Source organism: Clarias gariepinus, chromosome 16, assembly GCF_024256425.1.
Source record: "Clarias gariepinus isolate MV-2021 ecotype Netherlands chromosome 16, CGAR_prim_01v2, whole genome shotgun sequence".
NCBI lineage: Eukaryota > Metazoa > Chordata > Actinopteri > Siluriformes > Clariidae > Clarias > Clarias gariepinus.
The window spans coordinates 19,546,780-19,566,998 of NC_071115.1; the positions used below are offsets into that span (position 1 = coordinate 19,546,780).

General features: G+C 37.0%; 1 protein-coding gene across 4 annotated transcripts in view; it reads left to right on the plus strand.

Moving 5' to 3' along the window:
- The window catches only part of cep112 (centrosomal protein 112), a 139,808-nt gene that overhangs the window by 11,130 nt on the left and 108,459 nt on the right, over positions 1-20,219 (plus strand). For 2 of the 4 annotated variants that reach the window (XM_053514003.1, XM_053514004.1), the window contains exons 5-8: positions 3,978-4,062; positions 4,652-4,723; positions 10,579-10,626; positions 10,732-10,806. In XM_053514003.1, the coding sequence (XP_053369978.1) occupies positions 3,978-4,062; positions 4,652-4,723; positions 10,579-10,626; positions 10,732-10,806 (280 nt within the window). The remainder of the gene's footprint in view (positions 1-3,977; positions 4,063-4,651; positions 4,724-10,578; positions 10,627-10,731; positions 10,807-20,219) is intronic. The other 2 variants (XM_053514005.1, XM_053514006.1) reach the window with 2 other exon arrangements.

Sequence of the window (20,219 nt, forward strand, 5' to 3'; positions counted from 1 at the left end):
CTGTAGTCATAACTAAAATTATATAAAAGTGACAAAATTAATACATTTAGTCAGTGTGCCTGACTGAATCTCACTCGACCGAAAATGCATGTGCCTGATTAGTTTACTTGTCAACTTAGAGGATAAAGCTCTACCTTTAACCCCCTTTCATTTTGTCCATCTGGGCCTCCATGAAGCAGATGAAAACCCTTAACCAGACACTAACCATTGGCAGCGTTAAGAGACTTCAGATGCGTTCCAGGGTCTGGCTAAAGCACAGAGTGTCCACGCTGGCCTTGCCTCCAGGTGCCAGACTTTTGAAGTGAGAGGGTAGAGGACTAAAATGCCCTGGGGAGCAAGAGAGGGGGTTGTGCGTGGTTCCTCTCTGAGGGCCTGGAGACGCAGCCTGGGCCCAATCTCAACACCTGGAGGTCAGGAGGCTTTAATCAGTGGCACCTTGCCACTCTAGTGCAGACCCGAGCCTCTCTCAATGCTTTGATCTGATTCAATTATCTCCGTCCACCTGTTAACGGCTGGCCGCCAATCACAACGGCCTGCCCTCATCTGCTGCCTCAAAAGAGTGTGTGTGTGTGTGTGTGTGTGTGTGTGTGTGTGTGTGTGTGTGCACGCACATATGGACAGCTCTCCAGAGATTAAACAGGGCTGTCTTTATTGACCTGTCGTTCTATGTAAACAGCTGTAAGGTAGTCTTTACTCCTTTTGTGCTCGTTTGATGTGCTCTTAATTTTTCATTCATGCTGCTGGTTTGCTCTCCCTTTCATCTGTAGGCAATTGCTTATTTGGATAGAACTCATAGTAATTTGATTATACGTATCGTGTATAATGTCAAATGAATCCTAAAGTGTTACATATGTGTTGCACCCCCTTCTGTTTCAGTGCTGTTAATACAGTTTGTGTGGATGTGATAAATAAAACTACATTACAACGTAGACCGTACTAGACAAGTATATTTATACTGCTGAATTTTTGCTGTATTTGGTGATTCCTTTCTTAAGAAGTTTGCAGCTGTGTGATGAACTTACACCACAGGAGAACTCAATGGAAGACATTTTCAACCATCACAAACGTAATTAAGGGTTTTAGTGTTAAACAGCAAGTGCCTCTATTTTCATTAATTTTTTTCCAACAATCATATTAATAAGAAATCCAATATTCCTGGATATGGATTGGCCTGAAATATTTTAACTGGGAGAGCATACAGATAAGAACTTGAGCATAATAACGGACTAAAAAGGGCCTGCATCACTGTGAAAGTTAAGGACAAATGCCACAGCCTTCAGTATCAGAGGCTAATGAAATGGAATTATAAACACTAAACAACCCAAAGATCACATGTTAAAGATGAACATGTAGATCATGTGTGGATTTCCTTTCTTTTTTTCCCCTTCAGTCCATGTGATCAGCTCATGAACTCACTCCTAAGGAGCTTCTTGAGGCAAATCATTCGCCAGAATCTGGGGCTGTGTTAATGTCAGCAGTTGTCATTGTAATCAGCAAAGGTACAACAAACTTGTTGCTTTAGGCAAACTGTAACAGAACAGTGGAGCAGGTAGTTTAATCCACACATTGAAATATGCCAACACAATAACATGTATCTCCATATCCGTGTCGCAAGCAGGCAGTTGCAGTCAAGAACAGGATGTGGCTCAAGATTCTTTTATTGTTAGTAGTGCAGAAACGCTTTGATGTGAATCTCAGCTGCTTCTGTGTGCGTCACTAAACTGGAAGCCTGGTTAACTCGGGAAGCATCAAAGTAAATAGAGCGTGGTGTGTGGCATCTGTATGCAAAATGCACAGATGGATTTACAATAGCTGTGAAGATGATGAGGTGAGGTTGAGTGCTGTTGACATGAGGTACACTTCAGGGCTATCCCAGTGTAGGCACAAGATAATACAAGCGGTGTTCAAGTCAAACCAGGATTTTTGACTGCAGAATAAAAGAACAGTTATGAGAGTAAAAACTACATTTATTTGAAAGTGGTGCAGAGGGCAGTATGAGGTTGTGCATTGTCCTGCAAAAACAGAATGCTTCTGGTGATTGAACCAGGATAATTCTTTCACTCCATCTCACAGAATATTCTTTGGAATAACTGCAGTGGGCTCCGAGCCATCTTTTTAAAACGTTTGCGACGTTCATATGTTTTACTGCGTCTAAGAGTAATATAGGATATTACTTAATCCAATTTTTTTTTGTTTAAAGTCTTTCTAAATTGTTTAGAATGATCATAATTAAATGTTAATTTTCATAACCCGGTGTTTTATAACAAAATAATTTGTAATTTTTATTGTTTGTCTTTTATAAATGTAGATGATGTTATTTTCCTGTTGTTACCACTAATATTATAGTAGCACACAATGAACTGTAAGTAAAGTACAGAATACATCATTTATTAATTTTTGTAGTACATAATATATATATATAATTTTTTATATATAATTTGTTATATATAATTTTTATCGCTCCTTTATATATATGTGTGTGTGTGTATATATATATATATATATATATATATATATAAAGGAGCGATAAAAATTAGAGAACAATTTATGAACACTCAATTTCTTCATCGCTCAACATTTGAAGTATTTTCGTTGTGGCTATACCATGCTAACAGAACAGTGATTTACAGAATAACCAAGGCAATTCAACACAAATCTGTATTTGGTAGAGAACAATGTTTGTAGCACAGCGAAAGATTACAACAAAACTTTCCAGAGGTTACAGCAGTCAAGAGTAATTAGGAAGTGTACAGGCCCTTGCTCTACAGTAATTTTTTTTAAATAGATTTGAGCAGCCACAGGGCATCACTGGTCTCTCACATTGCTCTGGTGTGATTTTGGTCCACTCTTCTTCCAGTCTCTTCCACAGTTTGGTGACTGTAGTGTGTTTTTTGTCCATAACTTTGTCGGCAAGAATTTAGTGTTTCTCCAGTTTGAAAATAAAATAAAATAAGTTTTATAAAAATAAGCTCGAATAAATAAACTTGCTTTCATCATTAAAGTGCACTTTGTACCTGTTCTTCACTGTACACACAATGTGCTTCTCAGTAAATGTTATTCTAGTAAATGTTTTGATTCTTCCTGCTATTGAGAGGTTTGATAACTCCAGAGTGGGCTTTTAGTCCAAATTTTCTTAAATGTCAAGACACTGTATGACACGAGAGATCAGTTCTCTTAGCGCTTGGACTGGTGAACGATCCCAGCTGCAGTGTTGTACCGATTTTCCATTAAAATTATCCGCATTATGTTGTCCTCTTTTCAGGCTCTTGACCTGGGACACCTGAAGCGCCTACCAGAAGGCAGGAGAGAACAGTTTGTGGGCAGGGTGAGAGTTATCCTTAAGAATACTGCGTGCTCGGCACACACAGTGTTTCTTCTGGATGTCCTCAATGGCTGGAAGTGAAGTCCCTATAATATGCTGGGCAGTTTTCACCACCCGCTGCAGTGCCTTACGCTCAGCAACAGAGCAGCTTCCGTACCAAACTGTGACACTGTTGGTTAGGATGCTTTCTATTGTGCAGCGATAGAAGTTCACCAGAGTAGTTGAGGACAGCTGGTTCTTCTTAAGTGTTCTTAAGAAGAAGTGGCGCTGGTGCATGATCTCCTCCCTGTAGGCAGTCTCATCGTTGTTGCTGATGAGGCAGATCACCGTAGTATCGTCTGCAAACCTGATGATGTTGTTAGATCCATACACAGGCCTGCAGTCGTGAGTAAAGAGGGAGTAAAGAAAGGGGCTTAGCACACAGCCCTGTGGTACGCCAGTTAAATTATTTCCCCTTTTTTTGCATTTTTTTGCCTTTTTTATTTTGCAGTCTTTAAATCGTTATTTGATGATGTATAGTTGTAATCAATGTTGTTGAGTACACCTGGTGGTGGTGCTAATGTTTTGGTTGATCAGTGTAGTATATATCTTTACAGTATATAATCTGTGCATTACTTAGAAAATAAAATGTTACTTTCTTTTCTCTTTTTTGCAGAAGGAGAAATCTGTTCAGCCACAAGTCTCCTACCAGACCATTATCTTCCAGTCCACTCAAACCCACTGCTAAAGAGGACAAGAGGGTGAGCAGCCTTTCTTAAGAATCTGATTTATGTTAAATCTATTTTAAAAACCTCATGTTATCACGCTGATATGTGCAAGAAAAGTATATAATTAAAAAAAAAATGTCTTCAGTGCCATATGAAACCATGGCAAAATTTAAAAATAAATCTGGAAGACAGGATCCTGGCACCTATATCCTTCTCTCAGTATCTTTTATCCTTTCTATCCAACATACTGTACACATACATTCAGTGTTTTTAATGTTTGTGCTTTCTTTTTGTTCTTATTTCTGTTTGTAAATGAGAAAAACATCATAAGAGTTAATTGTTGGTCTTGTAAGGAGTGGGAAAAATTGTGGTTCTCAATATTTCTTACCAAGACAAGGGCTGTTCGTATCTGCAGAAATTCATAATTTGAATGTACTTAAGTCGGGGACTTACTGTTCTAATATAATTTTGCACACATGTACATTTTACTTATTTCTGTGATCTTTTAAGGAGTATGACTTATTTAAGGAATGCTTTGTACAATGTATAATCATTACTTTTAATCCAATGTTAATAAAAGGTAGGCTTGGTCCTAATTCTTTTTATTTATTCTTTAAATCAGGATGACCGAGTAAGAAGACTTTCGTCTGATGACAGTGACTTAGAAGCCCGTCTGAACAGCTGGAACCTAGGGGTAACGTGATATATAAAACTACTTAACAAAAAAAAAAATTCAAACAATGTGAGAAGCTGCATTTTATGTTATCCTTTGATTATGATTAAATTCTTATTATGCAATAAGTTTACAACTTATAGTATTTGTTTAATAACCATAGTAATAACTGAGATTGAATGATGTCTTACACATTCATGAATTAAACAATATAGTCTATTACTGTGATATAATTGAATTACTCATAGACCGTGAGGTTATATGCAAATAATGCACTTTATTATTGCGTAGTGCCGCATCACATCATGACTGACAATATTTTCTTATTACCACACTGTCATGTGTTATTGCTTACTTAGCAGCTGTGCCTTAGTTTAGATTTGGGACATCAATATCATTCTGTCAAACATTTAGTACTGTACCATATGAATAAACGAAATGATTTTCCAGACTTTCTCAATTTTAGATTTTTTTTAGTTTTTTTGTCTCCGCATCATGTAAAGACACCATCTGCAGCGGTATCCGCTCCTTCTGCTTTTGTGAGCTCACAGACACCTCTGATTGTCTGTAGAGCTGTGATTGATGTAAGAGCGTAAACTGGCTCCCATCCCACCTCTCTGAGAGAGCTCGGCCAATCAGCATTACCCAGGAATCGAACTTGCGAACTCTGGATAATAGGGCAAGCACGTTACTATTTTAAAGAGAGCTGGCTGATAACACTCAACATTTTAATCTAGGAAGGAGAATTCTTTGTGGCCAACATAGAAGAGCGGAGTGATGCCCACACGTGACATCATGTTGTAGTTAAAGGAAATATTAGCTTTCTTGGAACGCAGCTCGACCAGTTAAAACAGTTGGTCAGATTTAAGTGCTGTATTAAAAAAAAATGAACTCAGGTCATGAGTAGGGGACACAAAACAATAGCTGTGGCTTTTTAAGCTTTTTTTCTTCCTCATTATTTCTCCCATTTTCTGTCTGTTTTCTTTCTTTCCGTCTTCTCCTTTTGTTCATTAATGTTTCTAGTTACATTTTTGGTATTCACACCATGTATTTTATCTAGAATCTGTTCAGGTTTGTTGCTATGAAAGATTGAGTGACTCATATTCACACAATGAATGTGTTTTGAAGGCAGCTGGACTACAGTGGATTTGATGTGATGTTGATTGGTTAAGACATCAGCTTTCAGTGTTTGGCAGATCAAAGAGTATAGCTTTGCTGGACTTTGCAGGACTTTTCTGTAAGTAGCCTTTGTGCTCCCTTTCTTTTTTTTACTTTCTCTTCCACTGTGAAAGAGTCTGACGCAATTCCATCACCGTGCTGAAGTCTAAACATTCCTTACACAACATGCTGCTGCTTTTAAGTTCACGCTGGCCTTCTTTGACCCAGAAAGCACTAAAGAAAATATGAAGGAATGTTTCTTACTCTGTCTTATCAGAGCGATGGGCAGCGAGGTGAGCAGCTGGCACTCACATGCCCATGCCAGTAAAATCACCATCCCCATGGAGCTCAGACTTAAAGCTGTGTGTCGTGCTGTCTGCAGACCGTCTGATAAAATTCAGCTGCTAGGTTTACAGACTTCTTTTTGAAGTTTAAAGAGGAAGCAGTGTTTGATTTTATTTTGATTCGCACACACTGATATTTCAGTTTCATACTACTATAATAGCTATATACAGTACTATAATATATGTATTAAGAAGCAAGTAAGCTGTTACAAATATTTAAAAATATATATGTGAAAAGCACAGAAATGAACAATATATATAAGTATATACACATGTACATTTTATGTCTAGTCGTTATTAATTAATTTCTTTATTTTCACTTTTTTTTTTTTTTTACTTATAACAGCTTACTTGCTTTTTAACGTTAAATGCAGACATTTCTAGCCACATAGAATAAATGTTCGTGCTGGACGTTATGATTTATGTGGATCAGCCTGGGACTTTCAGGGTTGATATTTCAGGGTTGTAGGACTCCTCTGGGAGGAGGTGAGAGAAATTTCCTGTGTTGTCCTGTCTTTGTACTTAAAACCCTTTAAAAGGGAACCATTATACAACATTCACTTTTAAGTCATGTCCAACGTGCCTCCATTGTGTGTACAAATGAAAAAATTTTAATATATGTGGGGTAAAAAGCTTTTTATCCTTTTTAATCCATTTTTATATTGATTGGGGTTTAAACCAACCAGTTAAATTTTTTGTCACATCATACAAAAAAATCTTTAAAAAAGGATTATTGGGAACACCATACTAATACGGTGTTTGACCCCCTTTCGCCTTCAGAACTGCCTTAATTCTACGTGGCATTGATTCAACAAGGTGCTGAAAGCATTCTTTAGAAATGTTGGCCCATATTGATAGGATAGCATCTTGCAGTTGATGGAGATTTGTGGGTTGAACATCCAGGGCACGAAGCTCCCGTTCCACCACATCCCAAAGATGCTCTATTGGGTTAAGATCTGGTGATTGTGGGGGCCATTTTAGTACAGGGAACTCATTGTCATGTTTAAGAAACCAATTTGAAATGATTCAAGCTTTGTGACATGGTGCATTTGGTGCATTATCCCGCTGGAAGTAGCCATCAAAGGATGGGTACATGGTGGTCATAAAGTGATGGACATGGTCAGAAACAATGCTCAGGTAGCCTGTGGCATTTAAACGATGCCCAATTGGCACTAAGGGGCCTAAAGTGTGCCAAGAAAACATCCCCCACACCATTACACCACCACCACAACCAGCCTGCACAGTGGTAACAAGGCATGATGGATCCATGTTCTTATTCTGTTTACACCAAATTCTGACTCTACCATTTGAATGTCTCAACAGAAATCGAGACTCATCAGACCAGGCAACATTTTTCCAGTCTTTAACTGTCCAATTTTGGTGAGCTCATGTAAATTGTAGCCTCTTTTTCCTATTTGTAGTGGAGATGAGTGGTACCCGGTGGGGTCTTCTGTTGTAGCCCATCCGCCTCAAGGTTGTGCGTGTTGTGGCTTCACAAATGCTTTGCTGCATACCTCGGTTGTAACGAGTGGTTATTTCAGTCAAAGTTGCTCTTCTATCAGCTTGAATCAGTCGGCCCGTTCTCCTCTGACCTCTAGCATCAACAAGGCATTTTTGCCCACAGGACTGCCGCATACTGGATGTTTTTCCCTTTTTACACCATTCTTTGTAAACCCAAGAAATGGTTGTGCGTGAAAATCTCACTCAGTTTGGAGTTCAGGAGATTGTCTTGACCAGGACCACACCCCTAAATGCATTTAAGCAACTGCCATGTGATTTGTTAATTAGATACTTAATTATTTAGTGACATATTTCCTGAGTTTAGACCTTCTGTCTTTGTTTTGGATAGGGTTGCTAAATGATGAATGGATTTATCCCATTGGTGCATGTAACCCTCGAGTGTTGGGTACTGCAACATTAGGTTTGGGGGCGTGTCATAACACAATGCCCTCACATTAAGCTACCTGTCCTCTCCACCCTGCGCTCTCTCTCTCTCTCTCTTTCTCTCTCTCTCGCCATGTCTTAGCTGCTATATCATTTTGATCTTTTGTTTGATTTGGTGGGACATCGTGGTTTAAGGTCAAACCTGTTTAAGTCTCTCAGATCCTCATGCAGCCGCTATGATAGAAATAAAGTTTGATCATTTGTCTGTTCAAATTCTAAATAATAATTTCCAGAAGTAAAGGTTTTTGTTTTTATACTTTATTTTGTCATTTCAGTTGGTTTGAGGGGACATTACCCCCCTGTGGTGAAACTATAAACATAGGAATGCATCAATACCACTATGAGAGCTAGATGATGCATCTATTATCTGTATGATACACTGCAGTTCAGTTCAGATTTCAACTAAATTTTTTTTAATGCAATGAGTCCCCTAAGTACGAACAATTGTGTTACAAACTTTCGAAAATTCAAATTTTGGACATTAGATCACATGTCAGATGTACAGCGTGCATCCCAGGATGTCCAGGAGCAAACGTAAAAGAAGCAGTGATGAAGCTGGTACTACTAAGAAGTGCCGAGCAATAACGAATTTAGATTTAGATTTAAACTGATTTCTAACGAGCAAGCCAGAGTCAATGGTGGCAAGGGAAAACTCCCAGGGATGACATGAGGGAGAGAACAGACTTAAACACATCCTCTTCTGGGAGCGATACTAAACCATTCCTATTATATTATTCTATAGAATTATTCTCTTCTATTTCAAATCTAATACCGTTTTTTAAAAATGAGATTAGATTTTCTCTTAAGAAATCAAATTTTTTTTATTTTTCTGCCTAAATCTTTATCCTAATGTCATCCCTGGTGTTGAAAAAAAGACAAAGTCTTTGAAGTTTTTTAAGTCTTTGGCTTGAATTGTGGTCATCAGCATGTCAGAACATGTATGAGTATTTTAACTTGCTGAAGTATTTAATGTGAGGAAACCCCATAAGATATTAGAGAGTTATTTCAGTTTCCCTTAATGTTCCCGATTCTGAAATATTGTCAAGCATATAGTTACCTTAGCAGTTCCAGTTTGGTGGGTGGCAGGATCCAGTTTGCAAAGGGTCATATTCCTATGCTTGATTTAACATGTTTTTCATAGCAACAATAAACACTTGTTTGTATGGTGGTGCACCTCGAACAATGTGTAATTGTTGGTGAGGTGACATTTTCTTTAAGGAGCGATTTATTTAACATGTATGGAAGAAGTCCCGTATCGATAGCATTCTTGAGAATTAAAGCTTTAGAGTTTTACAGCATAGCAAATTCTTCCGGATTAAGGACTTTTCACTTTTTTATTACCCGATAGTATGACAAGCCATGGTTTTATTTGGTCTTCCGAGTTTCTGAGCGAGCAACTGTTTGTGGCTGCTAAGTGATAACAGGAAAAGGAAGTTTCACGAGGACACATTACAACACTCGTCCATATTCCTTGATTAGTTATGCAAACAGCTCTCGGGAATAGGCTAATGCTTTTGGAGCCAGTGCATGCAGACAGTTTAGTCTGTCTCTCTATGTCTTCTTTGCAACGTCTTTCATATTTGTATTTACAAGATTTACAAGGTGGATTAAAGCACATGACTTTCAACTATGTGTATTTATGTGTAAAATACACACACAGGATAATGACTTTATACAAATTTCCTTGTCCTGATCACAAAATCCACATTCTTGAGTCTAAAGTGTTTGTAAACCTCTGAGAGTAAGTGTTTAACAGTGTGGCTGTTTTATTGGCGCACCTTTCTGGTGGATACACTTGGATCTTGAATGTATGGTTGTGTGAGCGGGAAGGCAAACTAATTAAGATGGACTAGAATAGGCAGACTGCGAAAGTGCAAGAGTTTTAGCTTGATTTAAGATTTTTTTTTTGTAGATGTTGGGAGAATCTTTGTCTTTTTGAAGTCTTCTTTTCTCCCCTACCTTTATGCCTGCGCCGTTTCAGACAGCTTAGTTTTGTCCTCGCTATCTGTCTGTCTCCTTCATGCATAGTGTTTGGACGTCTTTTAAAAGTCATCCAACCTCCTTCAGTCCTAGTCGTCTTCCTTGCAGCGTAATCAAAGCACCCAGATGCTGTGGTCCTGTTTGTGTGTGTTTATGTGGGCACTGTTGACAAAAGCCAAAACTCAGAGGGGGGAAAAGTACAGTCAAAAAAAGAAACGGAAATGGTTTGAAAGCACACAATGCCTTGAAATGACCCTTGGTATTCTTCTGCGTAAACACATGGAGTTTAGGGAAGAGAGTGTGTTTAAGTGGCGTCCTTTGAAGTCGGCCTACTTTGTTTGTGATAGATAAATGGAGGTTGCTGCGGGAGGGGAAGTGTGGAGGGAGCAAAAGCTTCTTGCCAGAAAAGGAGGAGAGTTAAGGTTTTGTTGCATTGTTTTATTTTTGCAGATTGAAAACCCCAGGTATTTGCGCGAGAACCCTATTCCCCTGTCTCCGGTAAGTGCCAAGGCTTCTTAGTGGAGGGGGAACGAAGGGCAGAAAGTGAAGTTGCTTTGATGATTTTTACTTTGCTTATCTCATGCATCTTTCTTTTTCTAATAGATTTACCCAAAATCAAGCCTAAGAAAAAGTAGAACTCTTACCGATGAGCCTCCCGTTTACAAGCCAGATAAGGAGGTAGGCACCAAGTTATCATTCCAGGATTTCCTAATGTGTTGTCAAGGTCATGTTAGGATTTCTGATCAGCAGCCCTATTTATATTCCACTAAATTCTACTAGGTATGTTTATGGGCACATAAATCCTGTGATCTGAGCCCAGCCCTTTTTTGTCACTCGATGAACCCAAGATGATATATAACTTAAAATTGCATAATTATTTTTTAAATAAATTTAAACAGTCATCAGTGCTTCTGTGTCAATTGAAAAAGACATGATTAATAACAATGTACAGAGCTCATGTTCATGACAAAAATGCAGTACAGTGGTCTAAATAAGAAACCAAATGAACTAAAATATGTTTTATGAATTTAACAAAAGTAATGGAAAGATACAGCTGTGTTGTGACCTTGAATTACACATGTAATTTACAGTCGGGATATTAAAGATGTTCCATCAAGGCCACAAAATTTTGTTTAACAATGGCTATGAAAAAAGGATTAGGATTAAGAAATTAGGATTTATGTGTACTATACACTATCTAGAGAGAAGTTTTTGCCCAAATCTGCAAAGACATTGTATCCAAATACATATACTTAAATACAGAGTTGGTCCCACTTTTGCAGCTACTGTATTGTAGCCACTCTTCTTGGAAGGCTGTCCACAAGATTTTGGAGTGTTTCTGTGGGAATTTCTGCCCATTCATTCTGTAGATTCTGTTTTGGTTTGCAATCTCAAATTCTACCCCAAACTTGTCACACCATGTCTTTATAGTCCTTGCTTTGTGCACTGGGGCACAGTCATGATGGAATAAAAAAGGGTTTACCCAAACTGTTGCCAAAATGTTGGAAGCATAACATTGTCCAGGATGTCTTGGTATGCTGGAGCATCAAGATTGCCCTTCACTGGGGATGAGGGGCCTAAATAAAACGCCTAAATTAAATAATTATTTGGTTTAGCCACATACTTATGTCCATATAGTAAATCTTAAGAGCAGACTTTTTCGGAATCAGGAAACTTGAGTTGTCTGTCATTCTAACCAACACTGGACTGGATGCAGATTATAAATATTATAACATTTAATAGTTACAACATTTATAAATTTATAAATTTTATAACATATTTTTTAAAATTCTTACAAGCTGCTTGATTTACAATGAATACTACTTACACACAGTACTGAAAAAAAAATTAATTCACTACACATAGAGCTGATTTTAAGAAATTTGAGTATTAACTAAATCATGTATGTGTAAAGTTTTCACTTTTTTTCCCCCTGTTTTTTTTTTTTTTTTTTTGGTTACTTTATAAAGCGAACAAACTTCCTGCTTCCTCTAAACGTTGCACTACAACCCTGTCAAAGTTTGACAGCTGTTATGATTCCGCAGAACTTAACCAAATGGCAGATTATTGTCGGCCCTTTTCATACATTACATGACAAGCCTTAAAGACAAGTTTGGTTAATTGCTCTCTTTGGCTTAAGCTTTTTTTTCAGACTCTTATCCCAAACGCCCTTTTTAAGAGGCAACTGATTCTTGAAAATTGACAGCTACGTTGTAATCAACCTGCAAAAGAGACAAATCTGTCTGTGGGAACTGTACACACAGTCATTCATGAACATCACTGAAATTATTGCCACAGCCCTTGTATAGTCCTGACCTCGTTCCAAGTGATTTCCACGTTTGGGACCTTAAAGGAGTTGCTGGGAGGCCAAAATTTCAGACGTGAAGTAAGCAGTCCGATCATGGCTACTGGGAACTGAGAAATCATTTTACCATAATGGTATTCAAGCTGTAGTGGAACACTGGGATAAGTGTATAACACAGTAGTAAACTCTAGTCACCTTTTACATAAGATCACTATCTTTAAACTGTTTTATTTATGCAGTAAAGCTTTACTTCACTGGTTAACAGTTACATTTACATTTAGGCATTTGGCAGATGCTCTTATCCAGAGCGACTTACAAAAAGTGCTTGAAAGTTTACATGACTGAATACATACACTGGGTTAACTAGGTTAATAATTAAGTGCCATTAGTCAAACACAACTGGGAAGAGTGTTTTTTTTTGGGGGGGGTTAGTCAAAGTACTGCAGAAACAAATATGTCTTGAGTCGTCATTTAAAGATAGTCAGAATTCAGATTTTTTCCAACTGAGTGTATATGACTGTCAAAATCTATTCATTTAGCAAAAGATAACTAGCCACCTTTTCTTGATCATTAGTCACACTGTTTGTTTTTTTGTTACACCAACTGCAGCATGCCTCTATCTAAATGGCTGCTAGTGATTGTATGTAATCCCTTCTCGAGACTGGGCTTAAACTGCAGTAATCTTAACTACCCTGATTGCTTGGAAACATTTTTCATCCTAAGTGGCTTTGGGTTATTCATACAACCCAGGCTTGCAAGTAGACCTCCATTCTTCTGTACTTCAAAGCCCATAAAGCTGCACGCTCAAATTAGGAATGTGGTGATTAGCACTAGCAAGTGCGCATACAGGAGCAAAAAGGCTGAAGGAAAAATGTCCTGGTAATTCTAGAAAGGTGAGTGAAAAGCTTCTCAGAAGCCACCAGGCTTTCAAGAGGGGAAATGGTGCATGACTGGGCTTTTACTGTCTATGATTGAAATGGCAGCAGTGTATTTGGCTGAGAGGGAGGAGAAGGAGGAGAGGGTAAAGTTATAGCACTGCGCTCTGTTTCCTGCACACATCTCTAGTCCCTCCACTGCCAAAAGACCCCTCTAAAAACAGATTTATTCTCCTCCCTCTCCTGATTCTATTCCAACTTTTTTTCCTCTTCAAGGAAACAAAAAGCCCTGCTGGCTAAATCTTTCATTTTTTCCCCCTTCTCTCTTTCTTTGTCTCTTACATTCTTTCTCTCACTATAGCATTCTCTCTCCCACACCCACTATCTTACGTTCTTTGTTTCCCACAAGTTTTTCCCTGACAGGGTTTAAAATAGGACCGGGACACACTGACTCAATATAGCACTATTTCCTGGTGTTTGAGGTTGTGTGTGTTTTAAAGAGATAAAAGGCATGCATGAGTGACTTTATTAGAAACACCTTTTGCAGGAATCATTCCTCCAATTATTCAATCAGCCAATTGTGTGGCAGTAGCATGCTGTATAAAAACACACATACAGTACACGGGTCAAGAGCTTCAGTTAATCATCCAATATGATATCTGTATCTTTGACTAAAAATGCTGATCTCTCAAGATTTTTACATGCAACACGAGTTTATTTTGCCCAGTTTTGCAGAAAACATGACACCCCTGTAAAATCGATTGCTTCATTTAATTTAAACTGTAACAAAAGCTTTGGAAACAATCTTTTGGAGGACATGCCAGGTCAAGGGCACTCTGTCATTAGACCAAAAAGGGGATTTTACTTTTCATTTATGTTGTTGTTCATAATATAATTTGTAATAAATTAAAAAAAGATTGCAGCATCCTTACATTAACCAGGTGTCTACTGAATACTATATAATATACAGTACACTGCAGACAGAAATTTTCACATCATATGTTTCACACTTATCTTAAAATGTATTTAGATCCTTTTTTCCTCAGCATTCTACACACAATACTCCATAATGGTACAGTAAAAACAGGTATTTGAAGTTCTCCAAGAAATATAGAAATATTCTATTTATATAAGTATTCAGACAAAGATTTAACTATTTGAACAGAATTCCCCACGCCATGTGTGAAGGATATCAGGGTCTGACAACCACTTTATTATAACCATCCCTAGATTCATACACAGTGGTGGTATATAGAGCTATCCTGAGAGTAAAAGCTTTCTCCAGAGTTGGAGTCAGGAGAGGGTGAGGGTTTACAGTACATGTAGCATACCATTAGGAAAACACAGGTTTGGCTTTAGAACAACTCTTTGATAGTCCTGAAGTGACCCAGCTAGAGTCTAGACCTAAACTCAAAGAGACTTGAGAAGCTGCCCATTGAACTAGGTTGAGCTTGAATAATTCTACCAAGAAGAATACAAGAATTCCAAAAGAAAGGTGTGCCAAGCTTGTATCATCATTCACAGCAGCCACAGACAGGCTGTTTCCGCTGCTAAAAGTGCTTTAACCAAGTACTCAAGTAATGGGTTTGATTATCTATTTAAATGCGATATTTCAGTCCTTATTATTATTTTCTTTTATAAATTAACAAAACAAATCTAAACACCTGTTTTTACTATTGTGGAGTATTGTATAGAAGGAAAACAAAGGTTTAAATCCATTTTAAGATGAGTGTGAAGCATAAAATGTGGAAAAGTTTCTGGTGGCAATGTACAATAAGTTAAGTGCAATATACTATGTAAATATATTTGATAAAAGGCAGCACTGTGGCCTCACATCTCCAGGGTTCCACTGCAGGTCTGTGTGGGTAGAGTTTGCATGTTCTCCCTGTGCTTCGCAATCCGAAGACATAGCGGGTATTAATTGGCATTTTTAAAATGCCCTGTGTCTGTGTTTGTGTTCCCTGTGACAGACTGGCAATGTGTACCTCGCCTCGTGACAAATATCAGGATTCTATATCCTACCCGCAGTTTATACAAGGACCAAGACAAATATAGAGTAGCAAGTTTGCTGGAAATTGTCTTGAACTATAATAAAATATAAAATAGGCAAAATGTCATCTGGTAAAGATTCAAATGTTAGAAAATTTGGTATAGTTGTTGTATAGAAAATCCTTCTTAATGGAGTAATGTCTTCACCTTTTCCTGTTTAAATTTATTCCTGGCTTGCATGGGAACAGAAGCATTATACTAATTTGTACAAATAAACAGGCTAACTGATTAACTGGTACGACATACTGTAACCTGTTATATGTTTAATTGCTTACATCAAGCTGTGTAGTTAGTGTTGTTGCTACTACCATTCCGTGACTAAAGGTCATTTTTGAACACTTTCTAATATTTAGTTTAATGTCTCCAGTCTCCAGAATATTTACACAGAAGTAGTTTCGGTCACATTGTATGCATATATAACTTATTTAGAATTTATCCGTAGAAGTTACTATTTTTGGAATGCCGTAAAGGCAGTCATTCAGGCAGAAACTTGTATCTTTTCTGGCACACATGGTGTTTCTTCTTTATTAATTTCTAAGCTTCATAAAATTGTTTTTATTTAAAAAGTATGTACTCTTAGTTGTCTGAGTAAGACTCAAGAACCCTGCTTTATGAAATACAGTTTAATGATTTATCAATCTATTGGTGCTATTGATTTCTGTGAAAATAGTTTCAAACTACTAGCTACTGAAATATGCTCTCACATTGACATTGAGTCATGTTTTTTTTTTTTTAGTATGACTATCTACCACTGTATTATCTGGTTTTATATAAATATATGACAGAAATGATGTTTATTTAATTAAAGAAGCCAACATCAAATGTCTAATGATAGTGATTACGTAATAATTGCGCAGCCCTAACCTGCTTGGCAGCCGTAAGAAATAATGAATGCCTGGTTGTGTTGTTTTAAGAAAGTAATTAACAACAGGGTGGCGGAGAGCCATTACCGCCCTGAAGTGGTATTTTCCAATAACGGCATTATCCAAAGTCTTTTATTACTCTTATTTCGCAGCAATTTACCTTTGTTGTTGTTTTAGAAAATTATTTTAAAAGAATCTGTTGTCATGTTATAATGGTACATTAAAACAGCTTTAAAAGGACATTACTAGTTTGGCCTTTTTAGCAGTATTTACTATAAACTGCAAATCCCCTTTTTGTCATATGGCATAAAACCTAAAGTCTCATGTTTACTTTGCTTTTTTATTAACTTATTTTTATAAATTTACCTGGGGCGTTTGTCACGCATACCCCCATGTAAATAGCTCATCGGTTTGCCGTTAAATGCTGTTTTAACTGTGTTCCTGTGTGCACTGTGCGTCTCTGTCCAGCAGTGGGAGACACTGAGCTGCTTGTACACATGTGTATTTGAAGACAGCCATCACCATCGTTGTGTTGGCAGCTCCTCACATCCAGCCTATGTAAGACCCCCTCAGGCCACAGTTTTGAAACATGAAAGCAGAATCGCTGGCAGAAAACCGACTGTGGCTTCAGGAGTATTAGAGAAATATCCACTGTCTTCTGTAATAAAATGCTTCTTGCATGCACTTTATTAATAGACCAAAAATATTTAATCTGTTAGTCGTTCCGCTTGTACACCCCTAAGTGTTACATAAGTTTCTTATTAGTTAGTATTGCCCATAAGCAAGTCTGTGACAAATGTAATATTGAGAAAAAACATTATGGAAGGTCTCTGTAAATAATAAACATACCTGCTAGTTTGATTTGGTAGAAGCCAGGGCTTTACTTTGACAGTTTAGACTTTGGGAAAAACTGTTGGTCGTGGATCCAGCAAGTAAGCATCCCTGGAATGTTGCTTGGCTTATTATTAGGTGATATGTTTTGGCATTAAAAGAATAAGCATTTATTTATCACATATACTGTACTATCTATTACAGTGCAGTGAAATTCTTTTTTTAATATACCCCAAATGCTCAAAGGCCCAGCCGTGACAGCCAGGCAATGCTGGGGCTTTAGTCCCTAACTTTCTTTTTAGAAATCCAGAGCCCTCAACTAGTGAAAAACAAACAAACAAGGAAAAAAGGCCATATCACAAATGGCATTAATTTCAGTCCACTTTATGTCTAAAATGAATCTGATTTATGTGTACAAATTATTACTCATATATTTGTCACCAGATTGCTGGACAATTTTGATTGTTGTGTCTAATTTGTGCATAATTTTAGGTTGGTTTCACATTTTAATCAACATTGATTCATGTTCTCTTGTACTTTAAATAAATACCTTTCAGATGGGGACTGTTGGCTTATACACATAGTTTTCATACTTCCACAGAGGTATTATAACATAGATATGACATATTTGTTTAATTACAAAATAACAGTGTGTGGTTTTATAGCCATTAAAGCATTTTCTGATTGACATTTCCAGACAGGTCTAATAGTTTGGCTGTAAAGCTTCGGTAGCCGTTTGCATGACAAATAGGACATGACCTCTTTGAGTTTCTGATAAATTTTGTCACTGGTACCGACACCAAGGACCTAAATGATAGATTAGAATTAAGCAATTAAATAATTAATTAATTAAGCCAGACTTTACTTACATGGTTGTCAATTTTTTAAATAATATTAATCTGGTAATCAACAGAAAGAGGAGCATACATATGAAGGGCGTTCAGATGAAATTTCTTGTGAATGAAAGCATAAAACAGATTTACAGAAGTCTTCAAGAACAGTATGGTAATGAGACTCTAAGTTGCAGTAAGACATTAAATGCTGAAAACCTTTTAAAGAACCTAAAGTGGCTCAGAACCCACTGCACTTGTTTCTATGAATATTCAGACAGTGGAATACCTTATCCTTAAAAAACAACAGAAATGGTCATCAGCTTGCGGAAGAGATGCATCTGTCTGGGGGAGCTGTACACACAGACATTCAATAGCACCACTTGCACATTATAGTAACTCATCTGTCTGTTATTGCCACATCCCCCATATAGTCCTGACCTCGTTCCAAGCCATTTTCACATGTTTGTGCTGTTAAAGGAGTCCCTAGGAGCCCAGTATTTCAATCTAGAAGATGGCAGTCTGATCATGGCTCTGGAATACTGAGATACTGTAGTTGTTATTCTCTTAACTGTTATTCTGCAAAAGCCCTGGTTTGAGTTGAATGTCCTTTATATTTATAGACACTATTTATTTTAAACAAGTAACTTTTATCCTTGCTTCAAAAAAGTAACTTGCACACTAGCACTAAACTATTAGGTTAACTAGTAATACCTTTTCCATTTAAGCTAATTCATTGCTCCTCATTGCTTATGCATCAAGGACTCACTTTTTTTTAAATTATTATTATTATTATTTTTTTTACAAATAATCATAATTGTTAGCTATTGTTAGCTAATTGTCAGCAATTTTCACTACACATGTAATCTAATTAAGTTCCTTACTGTTGTCATTTAATAAAGAGAAGCTAGAAACATTGTTCCTATACCAACATCTGTATTTTTTTTTTCTTCACGGCAGTTTCACAAAAAAAGGAATACACATTCTCATGTTAGGGAAAAGGCAAAGCCCTCCTTCCAGCGAACATTTCCAGTGTCAGAACAACAGCTTTACTGCTGAATGCTACAGTACAAAGCGCTGACACTGAAGACTCACTACAAAAGTGATGATTACCTCTTTAAACTCATTAGCATGAAAATGGCATCTTGCAGCCAAACTACTGGTGTAAATCTTCTCCTGACCAGTCATATCAGAAGAACTGGACTGGTCTGTGGTATTAAAAATATTAATGAACACCAGCCGTCTCCTTATAAATCCTTTGGTGAGCTCAGAACAGCCTTTGCATTGAGAGACTGTGGAATTACATTATTTTCAGAATGAAGATCACTTTGGATGTGTTACATAGACAGTTTGGGAAAATTACAAAAACAACTGAACATAAAATACAGTAATACTGCAACTCCAACCGTTTTTCAGGTCCAATACACATTAGGTGTTTGTTGTCAGTAGATAATCTCGCACTCAGGAACACTCATGGTGTCCCATGTAACTTAAAGTTTGGAAAAAGAAAATCAATTATATTAAAATGTTCTCTTAGTTCTAGTGTGAATTTGCTTATTGGATTAATAAAGTTTATATTAATAATATAGTAATAAAGTTTTATTGTTAAAGTATTTTGCATTGTTAAAGTAAGCTATCACAAAGAGTATTGTGGATTTTAGGTGGATTCTCAGTCTCATGTTTTGACTAGTGCAGAGAAATGCTTAGGAGCTGCATGACAATGTTCTAATTGGAATTTTTTTTTTTTTGCGCGAATGGCACTATTTATTTTGTCCAATAGACAAAAATTCAGCAGCCCCCACCAAACCCACACTCCCGTATACAGTAAAGGTCTATTGAAAGGTCATATTAAAACTGAGAACTTATAGAGAAATGCACTATATTATATTATTCTCTATATCATTACTTGTGAAATGCTTCTCGTCTAATCAGATTACTCAGTCAGAACTATTTGTTGTATGATTTTTTTTTTTTTTTTTTTAAACGTGAGCTGTATATTCAATGTTTTAGACAGAAATATTTCTGTATGTTCATTAATCAGTAAAAGGCATTTAGGACATGAAGATTGACTTGTTTATTTTAAATTCTTTGTGCAGTCATGTTAATTTGATGTCTTCCTGTTAATGGGGAAGGTTTTGGATTTTGGAATACTGTAATGACACTTTTTGGTGGGTGAAGTTTCATACAAAGTTCCATAATTTCTTTTGATTTTGTAAAACTGCTTTGGGACCATGACACTTATTAAAAAATCTATACAAAAAAATTTAATGTAATTGAATTGAAGTCAAAACTAGATCCAGCATTATTAGCAGTAGCAAATCCTGTTACACCACCAGTG